Raw genomic sequence first — 23,772 nt, 5'->3', positions numbered from 1 at the left:
ACGCGCTCACACGCACGCGCACGTGCTCACACGCACGCACACGTGCTCACACGCACTCGCACGCGCAACACACGGCAGCGTCGTCACATTCTGGGAGAGCTGCCACGCGGCGTCGTTCACGAGGCCACGGTGACAGAGCCGCTCTTTGTACAAACACTTCATGCCCGTGCACATTTGCGCGAGTTGTTCACAAACGCGATGTCCCCGAAGTATGTCTTGCATTCACATATAAAACGCAGTCCATGCATTTGCCAAGCTTGGTCGCTTTCAAGGTCAAGCAACAAAGGTAAAGATCCCCTGTATAGGCTACGCACACTGGAATCGAACACAGGTTGGCGAGTTCATAGGGCAGTGCAACACCACTGCACCACCGCTCCCCATAGCAGCAGCAACAACAACAGCCCCCATTCGCCACTAAGTGGTGGTGACGTCACCACAGCGCTTGCGCCAGGGTAGGTTCCACTTTGAGGCCACGTGGCGTGTCAGAGTGATGTGACAGACCCAGGTGCCACGGGTTGACTGCCTGAGATGACCGGCAGATGTGCCACGTGTGCTCCCTACTGGGCCAACTCGTTGCGCTTCAGCAGCAGACGCACACACGCGCGAGTGTGCTTCCCTGAGAGGTTTATAAGCGGAGAGAGGCTTCACAGATCTAGGACCGAAGACAAATGAAGTCCGCCGTGGTCCTCGCTCGCAGCGTGATTTTTTTCCCCGCTCTCGCCTCTGCGCCGCGCGGCGCGTTCTTCGGCGAAGCGCGTCGCTGCACACGGCGTTTTCTCACGTCGCCACGGCACACCGCGTACGGGTTAACTCTAAGCGGCCTTCATCGCAGCAGCAGCGGCGGCAACAACAGCAGCGGCAGCAGCAGCAGCAGCCTCCCCGGCAAACCATGCAATTTATTTGACCGCACGTTGAGGCGTTTGCCACGGGTTAGCACACCAGATAATGATTTACCCAGCGGGGCTGCTGCCACAGCGCTGTAACAGTTAGCAGCAGCAGCCCACTGGACTGGCAATGCAAAGGTCGCCAGTTCCAGATCGATCTCCCAGCACACAACGGGGCAAAGTTTATTAAATCACCAACCCCATCCCTCCCCCGCCCTACACCACCTCCACCACCGCCACCGCCTCTGTCCACCCAGCTGTATAAATGGGAATGCCAAGCAGTTAGTCTATGATCGGCAGGCAACGAGCGGTGGGGTAGAGTGTGGGTAACTCTGACCTCTTGCAAGACGACTGGCCAGCGTGGCCGAGTATGGCCGGAATACCTCTCTTTGCTCTCTTGAGCTCTGAAGCCCTTTCGCCAGCAGTGGCGTGAGCAAGCAATTGCAGGGCTGCACCTTTATATTTTTTACACAACACAGGAGCGGCACACGTCTCTGCTCGATAATCACTTCTTTACGAGTCAGGGGTTGCGAATGAGGTCAGAGAGAATTCGGCTCTGAGCTCAAGGGCAGCACCAAATTCCAACTCACGGCTTGGCGACTTGTATTTACCCGATGTGAGGTGCGATATCAAGTAAGGAATGGAGATGATGATGATGATGACAATAATTCACTGTACTGGGTCTCCTTGTGCTAAGGGTCATTCATGCAAAAAGTTCAGGCTCAAAAACACCAAAAACGCTCCCACTAAATATATTTTGTTTCAAACTCATTCCACAATCTGAGTTATCGAACATTAAGTCGACCTTCCGTTCTGCATTCCAATAAAATATATGTGTTGACAACATCGTTAATATATATCGTATCGTGATTCGTCTAGACCTGGCACTAACCAACAGCATTCGTTTAACCGAACTCTGTACCGGATTTAACTGGTACATAGTTTAGGCCGAATGCTTTCACAACACCGTCAAGGTCGAAACCAGTTCAGAGTTTGTTTTACTTAAATAAATAATGCCGCTTAACTCATTCTTGCAGGCTCACGAGGAGGCCAAAACTCAGAACGTATTTTATTTCTTGCGGAGATAGAAACGGGAGGTCGGTATTTTTGTCGTTTCTTTGGGGTAAAACACGATCGTTGAAACCGTGCAGAATTACGCGTGTGTAATCTCAACAGCCTGTGAAGAGCAAGCGGCATGGGGGAACCCACGCAAAGCAACAGCAGCAGGAGCAACAGGAGCACGGCTGAAGGAGGAGACACTTACTGCCTGTTTCTGTTCCTCTTCCTACAACAGGAGGCAGAACACAGAGCATCACAGAAGAATTAGCCAAGGAGTATGAAGAGAGAGGGCAGAGGGAGGACATGAGAGGGAGAAGGAGGAGCGAGGATGAGGAGGAGGAAGAAGAAGGGAAGGCGTCGGAAGGAGGAGCGAGCCAGGAGGAAGGGGAGAGAAAGGAGGAAAATTCTGGGACCACATGGCACTCTTAGTCGCTGGAAATAACACTGGTCAACAAAAAAAAAACATTTTTTTCTGGCCTGGACTTTTGCAGCTGTTTTAGACTAATTTTAGGGTGCCGATTCCAAATCTGATCTCAGATTTGCTCTATCACATCTAATTTTTATGCTATCGGCATACCCCATTTTCATTGATTTTACCCGAAATTAACTCTGTCACTTATGATTGCAAGTTGTTGCGAGCCAGTGACTGCTTTAGTGTTAAAATATGGTGCTGTATTTTTAGGATAGTGTGTTTATAATATAATTTTATGGAGATAGCCACATTTATTTAATCTTTTTCTTCTGCAGTTTTTATTGAAAATGCAATATTTGGAATCAGCACCCCAAAATTACCTTAACACCGTTGGAATACCTTATGTCAGGAAAAGTGTGTTGACCAGTGTAATTGAACTCAATCGCAGCACGAGTCGAGCGGTGGTGGTGGCAGCCCTGGCTGGAGCACCGGCAAAGCCAATTGGGGCGACTCTCTCGACCGCACTGAAGCGGCGATGTCGGTGACAGCCTCTCGGGCCCATGTGACCTACAGCTCCTCATCATGCTCATCATCGCTCCCACATCCTCGTCATCTGGAGTCAGCACTAGAGCTGGGGCAATTAACCGGTGAAGCTCGTTGATTGACCAAAAATTATAAAGCGACAATTTTTTTGCGGTCAATTACTGAGGCCCCCCCCACTTCCTGCCTACCGAAGGTGGGAAACCCCCACAAACCCCGGCTCAGCGTGCCGCACATGATGAAGCCAACGGCGTCGAGTAGCACGGCTGGGAATAAAGGAGACACTTTTTTTTTCTCCCAAAAAATGCAATGCGTCGAGTAATCGGCCCGATGACCAGCAGAATACATGGATGGCTTTAGTAACGTGATAGTCCAGCGCCCAGATTCTTACCAATCTAGAGTCGGCTCCCAGATCGTCGATAATCTAGAGGCGGCCTCGAGCGCCGGGGCAGAGGCAATCGGGGGAGGGGGGTTGGTGCGGGGGGGGGGCGTCACGTTGCAGTAGGCAGCGGGACACGTCTATAATAATGATTACGACAATCATCAAATTTGTAAAAGCGACCGTCACGCCGTCAAATTGTGAATCTAACTAATGCCGCACGGCTCGGACGTGACCTGGGAAGCCGGCATGTGATGTATTTCTGTCTTTGAGTTTTCTTCCCCCCCCCCCACTGCCCCCCCCCCCACACTCCAAGTTTTTTTTAGTAAATTCTTCACGGCTTGCCGCAGTTCTGTAATTACGTCTCAAGAGCCGCAAATAACGCGAAGGAACGGGCAACGGCGCCGGCGGCAGACGGGGGTCACCTTGAGCAACTTCATGAGTCCCTCCAGCTGCACCATGAGCTCACGCCGACTCTCCTGCAGCGCCGACATGCGCTGCTCCAGCTCGTCCTTGCGCTGCCTGCAACGTGCACACACACGTGCACACACACGCGCAAAACACATACGGCAAGCAAACGGGCGCACGGTTATTTTGTCTAACCGCTAGAAATGGCAGACAGAATATGTAGAGCCGTGAATGGCCTCTTGGGGAACGTGCTGTAAGGAGGCGCTCTACGAAGGCCGGCGCGGCACATGGAAGGGGGTGGTTGCGGACAGCCATACGCCCTGTCGCCAGCGTGTCTCCCCAGTGGCGACGTTTACACACCACGCCAGGTCCTCATTGAAGTTTTGGATAGGTGTGGGAGCGGCCGTGGCGTGGGCCGTGGGAGAGGCCCGTGTGAGAGAGGCCGTGGCGTGGACCGTGGGGGAGGCCCGTGTGAGAGAGGCCGTGGCGTGGACCGTGGGAGAGGCCCGTGTGAGAGAGGCCGTGGCGTGGACCGTGGGGGAGGCCTGCTAGTGGCAAAGGTCCGTACCGAAGCAGCTTGAGCTCAGCGAGCAGCGTGGGGTTCTGCTGGTCCTTCTCGGGGGACGTCTGCGATGCCTGCTCATGCTCCAGCCTCAACCGCTGGATCTCTTGCATTATCTCCCTGGAGCACAGCGACGCGACGGCATGAGACAATCACGAAGTGGAGCCACAAACCACTGGAACAGCGAGACAAACGCAAAACAGAATTTGGAAACACGCAGACAAATACAACACACGGACGCACTGGGAGCAAGAGATCACAAGGGGAGAATGTGACCGCGAGGGGAAGTAAAACGAGGCAGACGATGCGGCCGTTACCGGTTTTTATTTTCCAGCTCGGCGATGAGCTGCCGCTGCTGCTTGTTTGTGTCGGAGTTGAACGCCAACTCGGTGGGCGTCCGCTGCTACAAACGCAACACGACAGTTGCACACCACGACGCACGCACGCGCACACGCACGCAGAATAGAATACATGCCCACGCGCACGCAGATGTAAACAGAGACACGCACGCAACATACGCGGACACGCAACACACACGGACACGCACAGAGACGTGTGCACGCACACGACATCGCCGTACGCACAGGCACGCAGACACGCACACATGCACACAGGCAGACACGTGCACACGGAAAAAAAAGACACGGGACACGTGCACAGACATGCCAGTGCACACAAGCAGACACACAAACACATTTAGAAGGCTACTACTGCCTCCTCCACACAATTTTATCTGATTTCATAGTGAGATATCTCATTGTCCATAACAACAATGACCACTGGGTTTTTTTTTTTTTAAACGAAATGTATAAGCTGCTGCACCATTCACAATGTAAGAGGTGCAAGTGGACAATATTCAGTGAGCCGGCGATGGCTCCAATCCTTTCACTATTAAGGCAACGGCACAGAGCGCATAGCCGTGACACGCTCAACGTGACGCTGCACCGAACAATCCTATTGTGCTTCATCACCGTCGCTTGTTTCGCCTGTGTCATAATGGTGACCCAAGTCACTCTTGCAAATCAGACGACTTTTATCAGGGTCTCTTGTGAGTTCTCACCAGGTTAAACAAAATCAACTTGAGATGGGAACCGTGAAACTAATACGGCATTCGCATCATAGTGTAAACCTCAGCAGCATGACACCGTCTGAATGTGACCTTTGATAACTTAACACACTCATAGAGGGATACTTAACAATGTGACGCACACACACACACTTTATGGAATGTCACAGTGAACAACGCGACACATTGAGTGTGCCGCATCTCCGATTATCACGGTTGGCTACGTATGGTGCAAAAGAAGTTCAACATACAGACAAATACTCTACAATGCAACAAAGACAACAATCCCCCGCACAGCCTTAATAGGGCAAGTTTTGTTAGCGAGCACCTATGAAGGCCGGCACGGCACACGAGGGAGTGGGTGGCCAGCACCACGCCCGGCCGCCTTTGTCTCCCCAGTGGCAATGTTTGCACACCGCACCAGGTCCTCATTTGAGGCCGAGTCAACCCAGGGGAGACCCAGCACCGGTTCAGATAATCGTCACACCATCAACACAATTTTAACACCGGAAAATTCAAACACTAATGTCGCACCAAATAATACGACACACTCAGCACGGAGTGATTCTTGACAGAACGACACACCGGCCTAAAGAATTTGTCACACGTAAAACCAAGACCCCCCCTCCCTCAATGAAGTGGCTTATCACATGTCATTTTATAGCAGCTGAACACTCTAAACGCACGTTGTTTCTAAATGTGGAGGGAAAAACCCAGAGGACGTGGAAAAAAAATCCATGCGACCACGGGGAGAACATGAAAACTCCAAATATATAGGCGCCAGGGTCAGGATCGAACCCACGACCTCCTGAAAACCAGGCGAATTAGTTAGGCAAATAAATAGAATGTACCATCGGTGGAGTTCATGGTCTAAGTTCGGTCACCAATGCCTACGGCGACGAGTCACCATCGCGCGGTGCTGCGCTTAATTTGGCAAAAATAAAAATATCGATTTGGCCGCAATGCGACGACGAACGTTACTCTTGTGCGCAACAGCAGGTGGGAAAGTGTGGTCCACCGAGGCCGCCTGCAGTGATCTCAAGAGATAACTCCGTGACGTCCGCTTCCGTGCCCGGGCACGAACGCTCGGCACCGCCCTGGGAGAGATCCGGACGCTGCTTACTTTCATCACCTCGACGAGGTCACGAGGTGACGACGTGGAGAAATTACACGCGCTCCCGCGCGCCGGCACACGCACGCAACAAAAAAAATGTACGATCAAATAATTTAAAGAGACGAAAGCTCCGGTGTAAGGACCTTTTTCTTGTCGTTTCAGGGATTTTGTTTATCTCCAGTCGTGGGATTTTGAGAGGATGTTTTTTTTATAGCCAAGAGCAACCAAATCAATGAACTGAACCTGGCTATATGTATTTATAATAAAAAAAAATGATTCTGTGCTCCCAGCGGTTGTTGGACAATCCGATGGAAACTCACCTTCAACAAGGGAAACAATTTCAGTCTCCGAACGTGCGGAGAATTCAAACAGGAAATGCTTCACGTATATATCTATCTCTCTCTTTCTCGATCGCAGCTCGGAGGCAAGCAGTCGACACCGATGGCTTCCCGTAATGGCTCGCGCGCCACCATCACGCAGCGAGCCAGACGATGCATCTCGCACCGACGGTTATTTTACGAAGACGTAACGAGCAAATTATATTGCGATTCCACCGGCCCGGAGGGCATTAGTTAAGGTGATGGCTCGGTCGCACAAAACTGGAGAGTTACCACGAAGTAAAAATATCACGCACACGCCACGACCTGCAAAAGTGCCGGCACGTGCACGCAAAACAAACGCAACGATCCCCCCCCACACCCGATAGAGCCTTTGGGACAAGTGTTGTTAGCGAGCACCCATTTAGACCTGCACGGCACACGAGGGGGTGGGAGTGGCAGTACGACACGCGTGACCACCTTTTTCTCCCGCCCATTCCGATGTTTACACACCAGCCCCAGGACCAGTTCAGATACATACGTGGCGAGTGCTGCGAGGCGTATGACGCATGGTGAAGGTGCAACCATGTTCCCCGGTGCGGTGCGTGTGGTGTGCAGTATGCCGAGGAGGGTGCCCCTCTGCGGAGTGTGTATGTTGCGGTTAATGATTCGTGGTGTGTGCGGTGTGCCGTACGTGTACAGTGTGCACCGTGGTACTGGCCTCGGCAGCGAGTCGGGCAGCATAGCGAGCGATGAGACGGTGTTCCTCATCCAGACGGCCGGGGCTGTCGAGCCCGCTGTTTGAGCTTCACACAAACACACGCACGCACGCACGCGCACAATCACACACGCGGCACAGCTGGTACAAGACAAAGATCCCCGTGTAGCCTTAACAGACTTTAGGAGCAAGTGTTGTTAGCGAGCACCTAGAAGACCGGCACGGTACACTGGGGGGGTGTGGGTGGCCAACACCACGCCCGGCCGCCTTTGTCTCCCCAGTGGCGATGTTTTACACACCGCACCAGGTACTCAATAGAGGTCCAGTCGACCTAGGGGAGGCCCAGGACCGGTTCGGATGATCGTCCCTGGTGCTGGCCGTGAGCGGGAAACGAACTCGGGTTTTCCGGGTTCGTAGGGCAGCGTGCTAACCATTGCGCCACCGCTCCCCCCACACACACGCACACAGCGCGCTCCTGATACCGCTGGCACCGTCCACAACCCAAAGTTGAACGGCAAAATATCGAACGTTTACGTGCTGCGGGACGTCTGGTAGGGGACAAGCCTTGCCCGTTGGCGGCCACAAGTCCGGCGCGCAAGATTAACGACGACGACGACGCCGCCACCGCCGCCGCTCTTTGCGCTGCACCACGCAGCGGCGTTTAAAACGACGCCAGGTACTTAAATGGGGAGGGGGGGGGGAGCGGTCTGAATGCTCGCGCTGTCGATTGCGCGCAGGGCTCTTTGTGCAACGCCGCGAGCGACCGACAGCCGCGCTCCGACAACTCAGAAGGACGCCGCACGCCAACCACTGTCCACGCAACCTGCGGTCCGAGAACCCTAACGAGGGGGTTACTATTAATTGCATTCAGGCGGCACGGGCATATACACGAAACAAAACTAATTTATTTACCAGGCAAAGCCTCCTGATCCCTTAGCTTATTTCATAGGCTACCTGGACACACGTGACTGGACGTACGTGGGCACCAAATCATCTAAACGTATATCTCTAAAACGTGGATGGTAAAACCGGAGGAACCCGGAGAAAAATCCACAACGAGGGCATACGAAGTCCGCATACACAGGCATCGCCAGGGTCCGGATCGAACCCATGACCTCCTAAAATCCAGGCAAGGGAGATGACATCTCCTCGCCAACGCGGCTTCCCTAAGAAGGAATTTGATTGGTCGAAGCTCGCGCGTGGACAACGATGTCTCTGGCCAATTCAGTCGGAATACGTCCCATCTTGTCAGATCTCGGAAGCCGGGCGGAATCGAGCTCGATTATTGCTTGGATGGGCGACTGCCATGCATAAAATAGGCGCTTCTCCGCTGGACATCTTTGACTCGTGTCCCTTCACCAACTCGCACTGACCAGCGTGTGGCGAAGAATGGTCACAGACATCAGCCCCCTACGACCCGCACGGCACGGGGGCAGACTCTCATCCAACAGCCGATGAACAAAACCAAAGAATAGGGGGTGTGGGTGTTCACGCGGCGTGCAGGGTACACGACTGCCAGGCCAAATGCCGGTTCCCTTCATCGCGGCAGCTCGGACAGCCTGACGATCCATCCAGGTCGGTGGGGACGCGTGAGTCACCCTGACATGCGAATCATCCGTGCAAATGTGTAAACCGCCAGTGAAGGAGAGATGCCGAGCTGCGTACCCTTGCCCGTCCACGTAACAAGCCCCCTGGGTAGACCGTGCGATGCCGTATTCTCCAGATTATAGGACGCACTTTTGTTGCACTGCGTTTTAAAGCGAGATGTGGGGAGTGTGGTCTCGTTGGAATGCCCTTCATTTGTCCAGGAAGAGCCTCACCGAGTCTCAAGACTCTCTTTTTAGGAGGGTCCTGTGCCAACTTATCGGACTAGGAGGTGATGTTGCTGCTGTGTGTAATCTCACTCGAGTCATGTTTGCATGGATGTATGTTGAACTTCTTTTGCACCGTACGTAGGTAGCCAACCCTGCTAATTGGAGGTGCGCGTAATTATTCAGCAATGGGATGTTTTGCCCGACACCGGTGACATCGTTCGTTTTAGCTCTGGGAAGAAACCGATGGACCCAGATGAAATCAAACGTAAAACAGGGGGAGAACATACAAGCTCCACGCAGAAAGTCGCCCTCGTCGGGAATCGAACCCAGGCCCCTACTTGCTGCGAGGCACGCGCGTCACCACTACACTGCCATCCTGCCATAATCCCTAGTTCGTTGGGCTCATGTGCGCGACACCGGATGTGCTACTTGTTCGGCAACGGCACAAACTTTGGAGTGCGTCTTATTTACCGGAGCGTCTTTAAATTCAGAGAATACGGTGACACACGGCGTGCACACACGTCCTGACGAACAGGTCGTTTCCATCCCGCGGCACCACGATGTAAAAAGTACCAGGTTTACGGACGTCTACTTTGAAGCGTGAAAAAATATCTCCGGCCAAGGACGTCGTGTAGGTTTTGCTCGGTGCTGGTGGCAGGTCCATGACCGCCTACAGCCATGGGCTCTAAGACGAGCCCGAGACTTGTTAGAAGCGTATTTCTTTCACCACGGCTCGGCATTTTGACGATCGCTGATTAAGGAGGCAGAGGGAAGCCCAGTGCCTGTGCCGATGGCAGTGGTAAATATATTGGTGGGAGCACGGTAGCCCGCGAGGGTGGGGGGAAATGAGTGGGGGGCGGTGGGCAGTTGGAGAGGGAGTTGTGGGGGGTGGAAGGGGGGTATGTGCAGTTTATAATCTTTATAATGAGCAGGCAAGAATTGTTAACGTTTACTTTTACCCGTGGGGGCCCAATGACGAGCCACCGTGGGTCGATGGGGGGAAGGGGCAGCTCGTGTGTGAAGGGGCTGCCCAAATGAGAGGGCAGCGTCTATGGGAGGGCAGCTCAATCGTACGCGTCGGGGCGCAGCAGCGGCGGCGGTAGCAGCAGCAGCAGCCGGAATCAAGAGAAGTCGTTTTGATTTCACGCGCAGAGGAGACGCGAATCACGGGAAGCAAACCAAAGGGAGAGCGCGCGCGAGTTATGGCAGGTGGGATACGATTGGGTTGCGCAGAGTAGAGGGTGGCGCAAATCTCGGGAGGGATTCGACACGGGACATCAATGAGGCCAGGCTCGTTACGGCACCTTCGTGATCTGCCGGACGAGCGGCGATATTGAAAATTAAATGTGCACATATCGTAGCGCAGCTGGGAATGACACCTTTAATGCTAACTGCTGTTATTCCATTTAAGTAACCTGAATTACTGTCCGATGTAATTACTGGCCTCGCTTCCGTTTATTTTTTATTTTTGCAGGCATGTTGTCGATGACGATCGATGACCACTGGCGCCCCGCATTTTCTCTCTTGCGACGCTGCCGTGATGGCGATGGGGACGCTGCCGTGATGGCGATCGTGGCGGTGATAGCGATCGCAATTGTGGCGGCGATGGCGATCACGGGCAATGATGGTGATCGTGGGCGGTGATGGCGATCGTGGCGGTGATGGCAATCGCGGGCAATGATGGCGATCGCGGGCAATGATGGTGATCGTGGGCAATGATGGTGATCGTGGCGGTGATGGCGATCGTGGCGGTGATGGCAATCGCGGGCAATGATGGCGATCGTGGGCGGTGATGGCGATCGTGGCGGTGATGGCAATCGCGGGCAATGATGGCGATCGTGGGCGGTGATGGCGATCGTGGCGGTGATGGCAATCGCGGGCAATGATGGTGATCGTGGGCGGTGATGGCGATCGTGGCGGTGATGGCAATCGCGGGCAATGATGGCGATCGCGGGCAATGATGGTGATCGTGGCGGTGATGGCAATCGCGGGCAATGATGGCGATCGCGGTGATCGTGGCGGTGATGGCAATTGTGGGCGGTGATGGCGATTGTGGCGGTGATGGCGATCGAAGCCGCGATGGGACGCACGCGGGGCCCCCTGCGTACCGGTCGCCGTGCAGCAGACGATCAACGTACAGGGCAATTAGCACATGCTCGTCAGCCATTCGATTGGCCATGTCCAAACTGTACTGTATTCTGACAGACGGGGGGGGAGGGGCAAAGAAAAATGAAAACATAAAGACGCACGCGCACACGCGCACGTGCTCGTAAACGCGCAGAACAACAAATGAAACGCGCAAAAATGACAAAACAAAAGAGAAACGTTCCAATTTGTGTAACAAAAAATTAAGTTGGGTGCGGGGGACGGGGAGGGGAACGTGTAGGAAAAAAATCATAAATCAAAATTCAAATCGCGTGCATGCAAAGTGAGAAGGAAGCAAAGAAGCAGAGTGAGCAGCACAGACCCACGCACGCACACGCACACACACACACACGCCCGCAGACGCACGCACATGCACACGCAAGCACACAGTGGGCCCGGGGAAGGGGGGGGGGGCGAACACAGGCCGGAGCGGTCACCAAAGCACAGGCAGCCAGACGGCGCCGCAGACTGCAGCTGTAACGCACGACCTGGTCACCGCAGCATCACAGTGGCTTAGTCACGGGGTAGCGGTGTGAAACTGGCAGTGTTTAATGACTCGCAGTGACGCGGTTTAGCTGCGGGTGACGCGGTTTAGTTGCGGGTGACGTGATTTAGTTGCGGGTGACACTGTTTATCTGGGGGCGACGCGGTTTAGCTGAACATGAGCGGCGACGACCACCAGCGGAGCTGGGGTTAGTCGCAGCCAACACGCCGGGCGAGTCTCCGCTGCTCGACGCAGTCACGTGGGGGGGGACACGGCGGTGTCTGTGCGGTGAAGCCGAGCGGGCGGACAGAGCGCCCCCACGAGAAGCACGCCGCAGCAGCCACAGGTGAGGAGCCAAGCGCGAACACGTCAAGTCCCGGCCGCGTGCTCACACTCGAGGGGCGACCTCCAAACGCAATACAGGAAGGTGCGTTGGCATCGCTCCCCTGCAGCCTCGCGACGGACGAGCCCTCGGCCCAACTGACCCGACCGAGCTCTGCAGGAGCCACTCCGTTATCGAATTGAGGAGGAGGATGATTAATGAAGAAGTAACAACTCCTGGGTGGGGCAGGTGGGGTACAAGGTTTTGATCGACGCGTCGGGTCGTAGATTTGGGGCGGCGACTCGGCCGAGCGGTGGCACGCGTCAGAGGTCGCAACCGGGTACCCGATACCCGTACCCTACCCGATACCCGGCTACCCGTACCCGGCCGGGTACCCGTTTACGACCCTGGTGCGGCCGGGTACGGGTACGGGTAAGGAATCAAAACCTGTTTGCGACCTCTGGCACGCGTTCACCGCTCGTTGCGGAGGCTCGCGGTTTAAGACCCAAGCGGCCGCCCTGGTTAATACCACAGGCGCATTCAAACAGCAGGTGCATTAATACCGCAGGTGTGTCAACCATCAAATAAAGAGCAATCCCAAAAACCTGCGGGCACCGCTTGCGTGCAAATCCTGCCGCGACCTCCCTGCCGGGCAGGAGGGGAGGGGCGGCGGCAAGCGGCAGCAGAGGTCACGCTTACTCACCCCTTGCCCTTGAGCATGCGCGGGGTCTCCCTACTCAGCACCTTGCTCTGCTCTAGCTCGCTGGCTCTCTGAGCCAGCACCACCTCGGCCACTCTGGGCACAGCAATGACAGGGCAATCCGTCTCACCGCACCGTCCACCTGGCACGCGCCACGTCAACTCGCCGCATTGTTGACACATCACCCAGAGCCGACCCCGCACCCCACCCCCCCACCCCCCCGCACGCCCTGGAGCCCGACGTCTGTACAGTCCTGAGCCCTCCCACACTTTGCTGTTAAGCCAGGGCACTACGTCCGAGACGCTCGCCACACACTTGCGCACGCGCGCGTGCAAAACAAATTGCGCACGCAAAAGGTTGTTCTTCTCTTTTAAGACGGCGCTTATTTTTAGGGCGCCAAACACGAGGCTCGAAATGCCGAACCCAAGGAAATTACCTAGAACGTGTTTACACATGCGCACCAATAACTTAAATTAGCAGCTATAAATTACTTAAGGTAAACATTACGGGAATACTGCCTGCACTTGATTACACCGTGACACGAAAACCAATTAAGTCTTCAGTACGGGGCCCAAACTGCAAATTAGGGTAAAGAAACATGAAGTTGGGGGGGGGGGCTCGGGGGGTGGGGGGGGGCACGGGGGTGGGGGGCTGTGAATCTCTGCAACGCAGCCGGGCGAGCTCCGGGAAAGCCTTGCCGTCCGTCCCAAGGTCTCGCCTGCACGCGTCTGACCTTGGAGAGGAGCGGAGGGGAGAGCCGGCCAATAAAGGGGACAAGGCATTTGCAGGCATCACTGGACACGAGCGTCACTTAAGTCGTGACCAGAATGAGTCGGGGCCCCCCCCACCCACCCCCGCCACACTCCACGCGCAGAGGCTGGAACAACGCCGCAACCAATATCATAAACAACCGCGCCCGCCACCGCTCTCCACTCGCGTGTGACTATCGCAAATTACCAGCACCGAGTTCGGCGGGGGGCCGTTAAGCGCACGCGCCGATTATGGACGGAACGATTCACGGCCCGCCCCGCCCGCCACGTGGCGATTCGATGATTCGTACGTACGTGTGTATGTAGAACTTATTTAGCACCGTACATAGCCGACCGTGCTAATTGGAGGTGCCCACCGATTCAGGGTCACGATGATCCGCTAAGTTCTTTTTACCGCGCGACGGGAACCGATCACGCGAATTCTGGTGTTGAAGCGGGGAAACGCGGCGACTCATGCACACGTGCGATTCCGTCACACCTGGGGACGGGGAGGATAAATGAATATTGCGGTTGTGTCTTTCGGAATGAATTTCAAATCACGGTGTAATTATAATTTGGGCTGAGAGCACTGCTGCAGCTGCTGCTGCTGCTGTGTTTGTAATTAGAATGAACACCGGGTCAGGATTCGACGTGTGCATCATGAGCTTCAGAATCTATATGAATTAATGACATCGCTCCATCCCGTAACGCTGCTGTTAAGAAGCTGTGCCGCGCGAACTACTTTTGTCATGGATTTCATTTCTCATCATTCTGCCCACGTGCAATGCAGAAGCGATTATCGTTAATGAACATGCAACACAGTGCCTGTGCACGTGATTCACATAATGCGCACGGCACTTTGAACGTGTGAATTTATAATTCGCAGGCTGTACGTGTTAGAATGTAATGGTGGTTCAGAGCACTACGATGGCCCGAGTTTGACTCCCAGTGCTGGGCTCTCCACCATCACCAACCCACATTGACCAGCGTGGTGAAGTATGGCCAACGAATCCCCAATTACTGACAACGGCATGGAGAGGTCATCGTCTAGCAGTGAATTGACAATGGGGCTGTAAATGATCGTTATTATAATTATGAATAGATAGTCGGGGTTCAAAGATGCATCAGTTCATCGATTCGTATTGATTCTTACGCTCGTACATGCATCAAAGGGTGTGTATGTGTGAACTAATGCCTTTCAATGTGGTTACGGTGGGTGTAATGGGTTCCTTGACCTCTACAGCCACCAGAGGTGCCGCCGTTCACTGTTAACGTTCAACAAACTATTGATTCTTGAATCGCGACAATTCATTGAATCGTCGCGGTGGGGGTTGGGGGGGGGGGCAGCGAGGCGGGGGGGGGCGGGTCCAAGGGTGATTAATCGTTCCATCCATAATTAGCACGTGCTTACGTTTGCCAAATTCGGCGCCGATGGTGATTTGCGACGGTCGCACACGAGCGGAGAGCGCGGTGACGAGCGTGCGGTAGTTTATAACGTCGGACGCGCCGGTATCCCAGCCCTCTTGTCGCGGCAGCTCCCACGGAACAAAAAATACCGCCGACGTTTTTTAAAGTCAGCGTCACTCGACAGCGGAGGGAAAATGGCTGGTGGGGAAAATCGTATCGTCGCCTCGGTTGCACATCACGCTGTACAGCAACGCGAGGCGTCTCCCCAAAGCGTTTGCGTGTCCGGCAGCTTTCACATCAGGACCGATCGGGGGGGGGGGGGGGGGGGGGGTGTGGAGGATTAATCACAACAGCGGGCAGTGATTGATTCGAACGAGCATGCGCTCAGTGTTCACATTGCCGGGGCTTCCCCGTAGCTGTGTTTGATTAATGCGGGGCTTTTCGCGGCGCACACTTCGTTCATCAATCTTTGACGATAGCCGCCCCGGTTAGATGCGCCTCCGACTGAGCGAGGACCAGCTCCTCGAGATACGCGCTCGATCGAAGGTCGCCTCGGTCGTCTCGGCGCTCAGGAGCACCAGGCCCCCACCGCCACAGAGAGAATCGACGGCGCAGCCGCCGGAACGGCAACGAACGCCGCCGAAATCCCAGCGCAGTCGGGCCGCTCTCGACCATCGCCAGGGTTTTGCCCGCTGCCGCGCGTCGCCCGGCGCTGCCGATCGCGGGGCTCGGCATCCCGTTTGTCGCAAGCATCGCCCCCTCACAGCGTCGCCCATGTGCTACGAAGCTGCTGCTGCTGCTGCTGCCAATAATCATTGATTATTCACAATGATAGGTTTTAGCAAAAACGTAATAAACTACGGGAGACCGCGTACAACAGGGGAAGCCAAGTTTCCTGACCCTGCGAGCCACATGGCGAAAATCTTAATGTGCACGAGGGTTCCAAGACACTGCGCGGGTCACGTAAGTTAACTGGAGTGGTCGTGTGGGGTGGTCGTGTGGGGTGGTCGCGTGGGGTGGTCGCGTGGCTGTGAAGTTTTCAATAAAAAAATGTGCGGGGGTAATCATGCCTGGCTCCGCCGCCAGGTTTGCGAGTGCCCTGGGCCGCTCCTGCTTCCGCAGATCAAAGGTATTTTGAAAGTTACAAATTAACTACGAATATGAACTGCGCGACTTTCAAGCCATGGGATGTGACCACCACTGGCATACAGTGTAACTAATCGAGGGAGAATATCAGTGTTTGGCAGTGGCAGCAACAGCATCGCCTACTGCATTTGTACCATTCCCTCGTATCGCTGCCCCGCGGGACAAAGCCATCGCATTCGGTCAACGCCAACCGCTCTCGCATGGAGGCCCTTCTCCAGACACACGGGCCACGCGCATCACAGAGACAGACGTGACGACGCTCTTCGTGTCCAGAGGCATCTGAAATAAAAACAAAAAGTACGAAGAACGCAACTGTCAGAGCTGGCGCCACCACCACGATCACCCGACATGGCTGTTGGCGGGTTCAGAGGCACCGACTTTGCACGTACGATCACACCTCCTCCGGTTTCACGGGCGATGGCGGTGACGTCTCCGTCCACCTTTCAACGTCGTCAAGTCAGGGCTGGCCACTGCGGCAATCCATCAGGCCGCTGGTCACCACGGCTACAAAACACCAAGGCTCTCCACAATCCACAGCACAAGCGAACGCGCACCAACGGATCTGCCGGAAACGTCGCGAGCGACACGCGATCCATCGCCCGTGGCAAGCGGGTGCCAAACGGCTCGGATCGCGTTCGCGCAAAAGGGATTCCCGGGCCTGGGAATTGGGAAACGCGAAGCTCACCTCTTCGTGGGTGTGGGGCTCCCGGAGGAGAGCATGGAGGGCGACACCAGGGTGCTGTCGTTCATGTTGTTTGGCAGCGGACGTGCCGGCCTGCGGGATTGCACAGAGCGGCGTGAGCGACGCGTGCTTGCACCTCTCGGCCCGTTCACGGCCTCGCGAAGGAAAGCGCGGGCAAAAAGCGGCCTCAACGACCGTCGCCGGCCTCGTCGCCGCCTCAACCAATCGCCCCCAAGTCTTGCGCCACCCTGAAGGTTGCCTTTCGATTTAGGTTCCTTCAAATGGCTCAAGGGGCCACGTCGTTTTTTGCGAATTCAATCACGGAACGACCTCGCGAGCGCGCGCCCTGCTGCAAGACGGCGCGCGTCCAGTTGCTCTGCTGCATCTTGGCCTCCTGCCCAACGTGAACTTTGCCGAACTGAATGAGAAAGCCAGTCACGTGCGCCGCTGTTACGAGAACGCGTGGGCTGCTGCTATTCGCTGCCGAGCATGGTTGCGGTCTTGCCGTTGACCGCGAAGCTACGAATATCACCTGCACACTTCCCCGTTCCGAGACGTCTGCAAGTTGCAGGGTGGGGGTCCCGTTCGTCGCCGAATCCCAGAACGCGCAACCAGTCGGTGTTCCTTGTATTTAGAGGCGTAGCAGCGCCGCTGTGTTTAAAGACACTGTACTCGCCGCAGGGAACCGTAGCGACACGACCGCGCTCTATTACAGCTGGCGCCAAACTGTGCCACACGCCTTCCTGCACTGCCTCTGTTCCTATAACGTACAACTACGCGCACATACATCATCTGAACGGAATCGGAGGGAAGACTGATTGCATACACCTTACGTCATCGAAATGGGAAAGGGTTAAGAGGAACTTCATACGGGATGCTGTACGCAAAGAGTTGCCGTGGGCCCTGCCACACAGCACAGCAGCTAAAACAGCCCCGTACAAACGGCACAGCGACCCTTCCCGCGCCCTGCCCCAGTCTCTGCGGATGATCGTCTGCCATGACAAATGGCAGCAATGTGCAGAGCTCTGCTATTTTCCAGACTAACGCTACTAAGTTTTGGTTGCGGAGCTCACGTGGTCCGTGACATGAATTTTACAGGAACAAAAAAATAACCCCACAACCGTCATGAGAAAATCCCCCAGCGCGCTCGAGCCTGTACATACAAAACCATGAATAGCGATGATGATGATGAACAGCTAATTGGCAATTAGCTTACTGAGAGCTCAGCCTTTGCCATTATTTCCGTCCCGACGCGACCCTGCCGCAAACACGACTGCGCTCAGGCAGGCTCGCCGACGGCAGCGCCGGAATCAAAAGGGACGAGCGCGCTTCACTGCTGAATCCACGGCACCACTGCCGCCGACGCTCGCGGGCTCCCAACGGTTACGCGCGCAGCGAGAAACGCGACGTGGTACCTCTCTGCTCCAACGACCTCGGTACACAGGCGAGGAGCAGTTTTGGCATAGAGCGCACCGCGCTCAATCAGGTATGACGCAAATCGCTCCTCCGCGTGGTCCGCTACTTGGACGGAAAGCGTTGGCTAGACGGCACGGGCGCCACAAAGGAACTGCATCGAGGAAAATAAATGAAAGGTTTAAACGGCTGGAGAGAATAAGCGCAGCTGGGCCGAGAGGATGTGGAGCGGCGGTGAAGGTGGCGATAGCCCCCGCGGAAAAGCCAGCATCTGCGAGCGAGCAGGAGGTTTTGGCTCTGGAATAGCGATAAAGTCACGTGACGCGTCGCGCTCTCACTGCGCGCTCTCCCCCCCCCCCCCCCCCCCAGTTCACGCTCCCCGCTCGACTCTCTCTCTCTCGCTCTGCCTCTCTCCTTCTCCTCCTCCTCCCTGTTCTGGCTTGGCACCTACTCTCCCTCCGCGTCTGTAAGGACGCGGAAGATCCTTGGGCGTGAGCGCAGCCCAGCGCGGATTTCACGCCTGGCCCCCGTCACCATGGCGACAGGACATGCGAGCGGGAGAGGAGGAAGAGGCGGAGGAGGAGGAGGCGGCGACACCGGGTGACTGCCGGACCTCAACTCGCTGCCCCCCTTGCCGATCCGCGGGCCGACGACTGGCGCCGTTACGCAAAGAAGCAGCGGCGCAGCGGCCGCTAACAACGGAAAGCGTTCACGGAGAAAATAAAATCCCAGCGGCAACAAAAAATAAAAATGAACGTGTTGTTAATTGTGATAACTTTGCAGCCCGAGCATTTGACCTTTACAGAGGCTCGATGTTGCCGTGCATTTTTTTTGAAACACAAAATAATTAAAATTTCAAACGGCTCCGCCGCCTGCGCTGTTGCCGAACGCGAAGAGCGAGATTTATTATTCAGTCCTTGTCCTATTAAATCACCGCAAACGACACCACTTCCACATTAACCTTTGAGAGCTCTCCGGGGCCACTGAGAAAACCCGATGTGACATCTCAGCTGCGTGTCTCACGTAAATAAATATTTTAAATACAATCCCCGGGGCTTGCAGGGTTTGCTGCCGGGAGAGAACTGAACAATCACGCCACCACCGCCACCACCTCTTATCCCATCACAACAATCGCAACTCACTTTCTTCCCACGTCCCCTGCGATTCTTCGTTTACGACTTTTGTCGGCTGCATTTTAGTCTGTATCCTGACCCCATGCCGGTGTCTTTTTCTGTTGGCAGGCAATCTGCAAATAATAAATTCACTGTGGTCCTCTCTCTTTGTTTGATATCAGGTTTTTTTTTTAACAAATGAACAAGAACACACCGATTCAGCACAAGGAAAGGTAGGGAAGATTAAAGCCCGTTTTGTTCTAATAGCCAACGGCATGTCGTTACAAGTGCACCAAATAGCCGCTCGTACAAATTACGGTACTGCCCAAGGTCAAACGGCTAAACTAAGATGATGTTAAAGCCATTGCTCCCGAGAGCCGCGTGCAAAGCGGCAGAAATGACGAAGCCTTGATGCACACGTGCCCGCCGAGGCTCGGTAAGCCGGAGTAAAACTGCGCATGGATGCACGACCCACGTTTTTCTGGGTCGCGCCGCCGCGTTAGTTCGGCGCGATGTCCGACGTTTCACTCCACGTGGCGGAAGCTGCTTCGGGGAACGGGTTCCTCCCAGCACGGGCAGCGAAAACGTTGCGCCGAACAACTCCGCGGCGCGCGCGGGTAAGAGGCGGTGACGCGTCGGAGGGCTGTTGCAGCAGCACAACCGCGAAAAGCTACGCAGTGGCACAGAGCGGCAAGTCGGGCTCACGGTCCAATTCAAGGGATCACATCAATACTCTCTTGTATCGTTAAGTTGTCCCTCGCAGCGAGATAAATTATATATTCGGTCGGGGAACCGATTGTCTGTACCCCGATCTTTGTCGCCCACACGTTATTATCCTGTACGTGGAAATTCTAATCGCCGGCACATAGGGTTTAAGGGGAGAGAGTTTGCCGTGGGGGAGCACTGCACGGTCTTGGCAAGCGGGAAGCGATCAGTGCCAAGACACGAGAATTTTAATTATGCTGCGATTACGAATGTACCAATAATATTGAAAGAAAGTGTAAAAATACAATCACAACCAACGCATTTAAGAACTAAAGTCGAGACAATTCAGTATAAATCCTCAAGGTAGTGGGAGACTAAATCTGTCCATCCTGACTGGCTGCCTTGTTCTTCATTTGTTTTGTTGATTTTTTTGACTCGTTCTTATGTGCAGGTTCGTCCGCTCCATTGACCTCACGGTAGCACTGGAACACAATTTTGCTCGTCATTTTCCTTCACCGTTAACAATCCATTGGCAAGCGCCGCGGCTCGACGCACGTGTTGGGCGAAAGCAAGCGTCGACGTGAGCGACACGCCCGGCATAAAACGCTGCCCCGTCTCTCTCGCGCCCAGCGGCGTGCGAGCAGTGCGACGTTAGCGCCGACCCTTGCGATGCAATCCGCCCCCCCTCACCCCACGCCCCCACTTTGTTCTCGCACGTGGTCTTGCGCGATTTCGTCAAGCGCAAGGCCATAGCCAGAGGACAACCAATCTCGGCGCTGGAATAAGTGACGCGTGGAAATGGTGGCAGCCGGGAGCGCCAGGAGCGGACGGCAGCGGCGGCATGGGGGACCGGTCGTTACAACTCCACTCGGCGTGCGATGGCAACTAAGACAAGGATCCCCCTGCCACCGTGTAGCTACACAACAGGCTGCAGGGAAAAATGTTGTTAGCGAGTGCCAGGTGCTCCCAAATATTCACGACGACATACCGCCATTCGTCACTTAGTGGCGGTGACATCACCACAGCGCTTATGCCAAGCTAAGGGAGCTTTGAGGCCATGTGAAGTGACAAAGGCTCGCTTGCAGGAGGTCACAGGACAGACCCAGGTGTTTATGGGTTGATTGACTAAGATGGCTGGCAGATGCTCTCGACTGTGCAAACATGCTCTGTTTTATCTGCCCGGCGCTCTGCTCGTTCTTGTGAGCATCACTCCTCTGCCCTTTGTTGTTTTTGGAGGGGGCGACTGCCTCCAACTGCCCATTAGGACCCTTTACGGGCCTCCTCTACTTGCGACTATTCAAGTCTTTTGTCAATCCATTCTTGGATGAGGGCCTCTCCATGCCATCTCGGTCACGGGAGTCGTTTGACCATACTTCACTTACTTCGGTCGGTGCGACGTTGTGGAGGAGGGCAACACCCCGTCACCCATTCAGCCGGCGTTCCCCACTGATGTTAGCCGTGGCCAGGAATCCAACTCGGGTCACCATGCTAATGGCGCAGTGCACCAAGAACTACCATACCACCATACTGCACAGGAAGGTTTATTCTAAAGCCTTGTCGGTACGTACCTGGCCTGGCATGTGTGAGAAGAAGGAAAATAGCTTGCAGTGGAAAATCATTAAGATGCCCGACACCCGTACAATATCGGCACAACCAATCGGTGAGCTCAGTAAATCTCTTTTATAAACATATATAGTCAATTACCATTTTTGGCTTGCCTCAGTGCACTGCAGTCTCTAATAACGTTTCTAAATTGTCTTAATCGCCATCTTCATTCAAGCTCGTTAATTTCATCTTGTCATTGCCAGTCGCGCGCTTGGAGCTTGGGTGGGCTGAAGTCGTAGTCATCATCACATTTGGTGATATTCGTCCACTAACGATCATCGTCGACTGAAATATATAAAACAACTAAAACACTTCGTCTGTGAATATTATGGGCGCTAATTTTGTATCTGCCCAGGTGGCTCAGCGGTCGAGCGAGCGGTTCGCGATCGGGAGGGTTGCGAGTCCAAATCCTGGTTGGGGGTTTGACTCGGCCCCATCATCCCTCCGGGGGTCGACAAATGTGTACCACTTTGTGGGGAAGCCGACAGTGGCTGTCCCCTATGGAGAGACTCGACCCCACCAGAGGAATGTGGGATTTCCACCACCGTCTCGGGGCTATGAAAAGAGGAGATGAGCACGTCCACAGTGCTCATTTGATTAATGAAATCACCGTGAATTTGAAAACATTTCGTTAACAAAGAGAACAATCGCTGCAGCACTCCAGGACGACACAGACGGTGGCGTCCGCTGCTGCTTGCTGCTTTAAATCGAGGAAGCGTGCAGGAAGCAACGATCCGCGGTCGCGTCAGCGTCAGGGCGGGAGTGGTGGGCGACCACATGGCTGCTGACATTTCGCCATTTCAAGGAGCACGCTCAACATCCCTGCCGGTCACATGGCCGTGCGTTCCGCAGCCTTCATTAACCCCTGTGCACATGGCAACCTATTGTCTAAATTAACCACAGCCGACAGCAGCAGCATGCAGATTAAGCCGTCAGTTATAGATGAATAAGAATAAAAATAATGTCCCCGGCGCGACAGTTGCAACAATGGGACAGGTCTCTTAAATCCACCGCTGCCACCTCTGTCCACGCGGCAGTTGATTGGCAGCTCACGCGTGGTGGGGTACAGCGTGGGTACTCCCAGCTCTCCCAGCAGAGAAGAATCGGGCTCTAGAGAGGCTCGGAGGAACTCCCAAGATAGGAGGCCCTGCTGCCAGCAATGGCGTGAGCAAGCAATCGCAGGACTCCACTTTTACCTTTACCGATATAAATGTTGGTTAAAATGTTTACTTGTTGGAGGGCACTGCACCACACCACAGCCATAGCACACGTACAGCAGGTACACGTACAGCCATTGCTGTCACACCACTGCTGGATGGGGCCTCTCCACACCGTGCGGGTCGTGGAGGTGATATGACCACACTTGCCCACACTGGTGAGTGCAAGTTAGTGAAGAAAGTGATGGGGGGCCATCCTACAGCACAGAGGTCGCCCTCCCAAGCGCTATCCCGGCTCAACCATGCTTCGCTTCCGAGAGGACTGATGAGACGGAGGGCATTCTGGGTGATTTGGTCACAAGCAAAGCACAAAACATAATACAATACATTCCATCCATTCTCAATCCACCAATGGATGAATGCCTATCCACGCCATATCGATTACCATACTTCACCACACTGCAGCGATGATGGAGCACGCCTGAAATTGAGCACTCTGGTGGCAGTGAGGGTTGCTGGATCACCGCATAGCATATTGTGAAATTCCCTTCCCGTGGGTATCGAGGTGGTGCCATACCCTGGCTTGCAAGGAGAAGACGGTTCAGCCAAAATGTGGACTGTCCTGGATAGACTACAGTGTTTCCTCCTGGCACGTGTGGGATTCCTGGGGCTGCTCCGGTTTCCTCCCACGTGTAAAACACTCATCATTCATTGGCCAATAACATCTTAATATACAGTGGACTGTGGAGCTTGGGCAATGGTTGGCCCCGGACTGACTGTGTGGCCGCCGCCTTCCCGCTCGCCTGTGGTTCCTCCTCGATCCTATCGAGTCGTTCTCTCTCGTCGAGAGTGAATGCTGTGCGGCGCTTTAC

General features: G+C 54.7%; 1 protein-coding gene across 6 annotated transcripts in view; it reads right to left on the bottom strand.

Moving 5' to 3' along the window:
* LOC144732061 (dystrobrevin beta-like) overlaps window positions 1–23,772 on the bottom strand; it is a 66,901-nt gene that overhangs the window by 10,473 nt on the left and 32,656 nt on the right. Inside the window, exons 10-17 of one of the 6 annotated variants that reach the window (XM_078613326.1) lie at window positions 16,912–17,001; window positions 12,928–13,020; window positions 11,382–11,471; window positions 7,463–7,547; window positions 4,562–4,647; window positions 4,251–4,364; window positions 3,700–3,796; window positions 1,171–2,169 (exon numbers count right to left, since the gene is read on the bottom strand). In XM_078613326.1, coding sequence (XP_078469452.1) covers window positions 2,038–2,169; window positions 3,700–3,796; window positions 4,251–4,364; window positions 4,562–4,647; window positions 7,463–7,547; window positions 11,382–11,471; window positions 12,928–13,020; window positions 16,912–17,001 — 787 coding nt within the window. In that variant the 3' untranslated portion in view covers window positions 1,171–2,037. Of the gene's footprint in view, window positions 1–1,170; window positions 2,170–3,699; window positions 3,797–4,250; window positions 4,365–4,561; window positions 4,648–7,462; window positions 7,548–11,381; window positions 11,472–12,927; window positions 13,021–13,562; window positions 16,731–16,911; window positions 17,002–23,772 lie in introns of those variants that run through there. The other 5 variants (XM_078613298.1, XM_078613344.1, XM_078613307.1 and 2 more) reach the window with 5 other exon arrangements.

Source organism: Lampetra planeri, chromosome 2 (assembly GCF_965212315.1).
Source record: "Lampetra planeri chromosome 2, kcLamPlan1.2.h2, whole genome shotgun sequence".
NCBI classification, from domain to species: Eukaryota; Metazoa; Chordata; class Hyperoartia; order Petromyzontiformes; family Petromyzontidae; genus Lampetra; species Lampetra planeri.
This window is presented reverse-complemented; position numbering and strand designations above follow the sequence as displayed.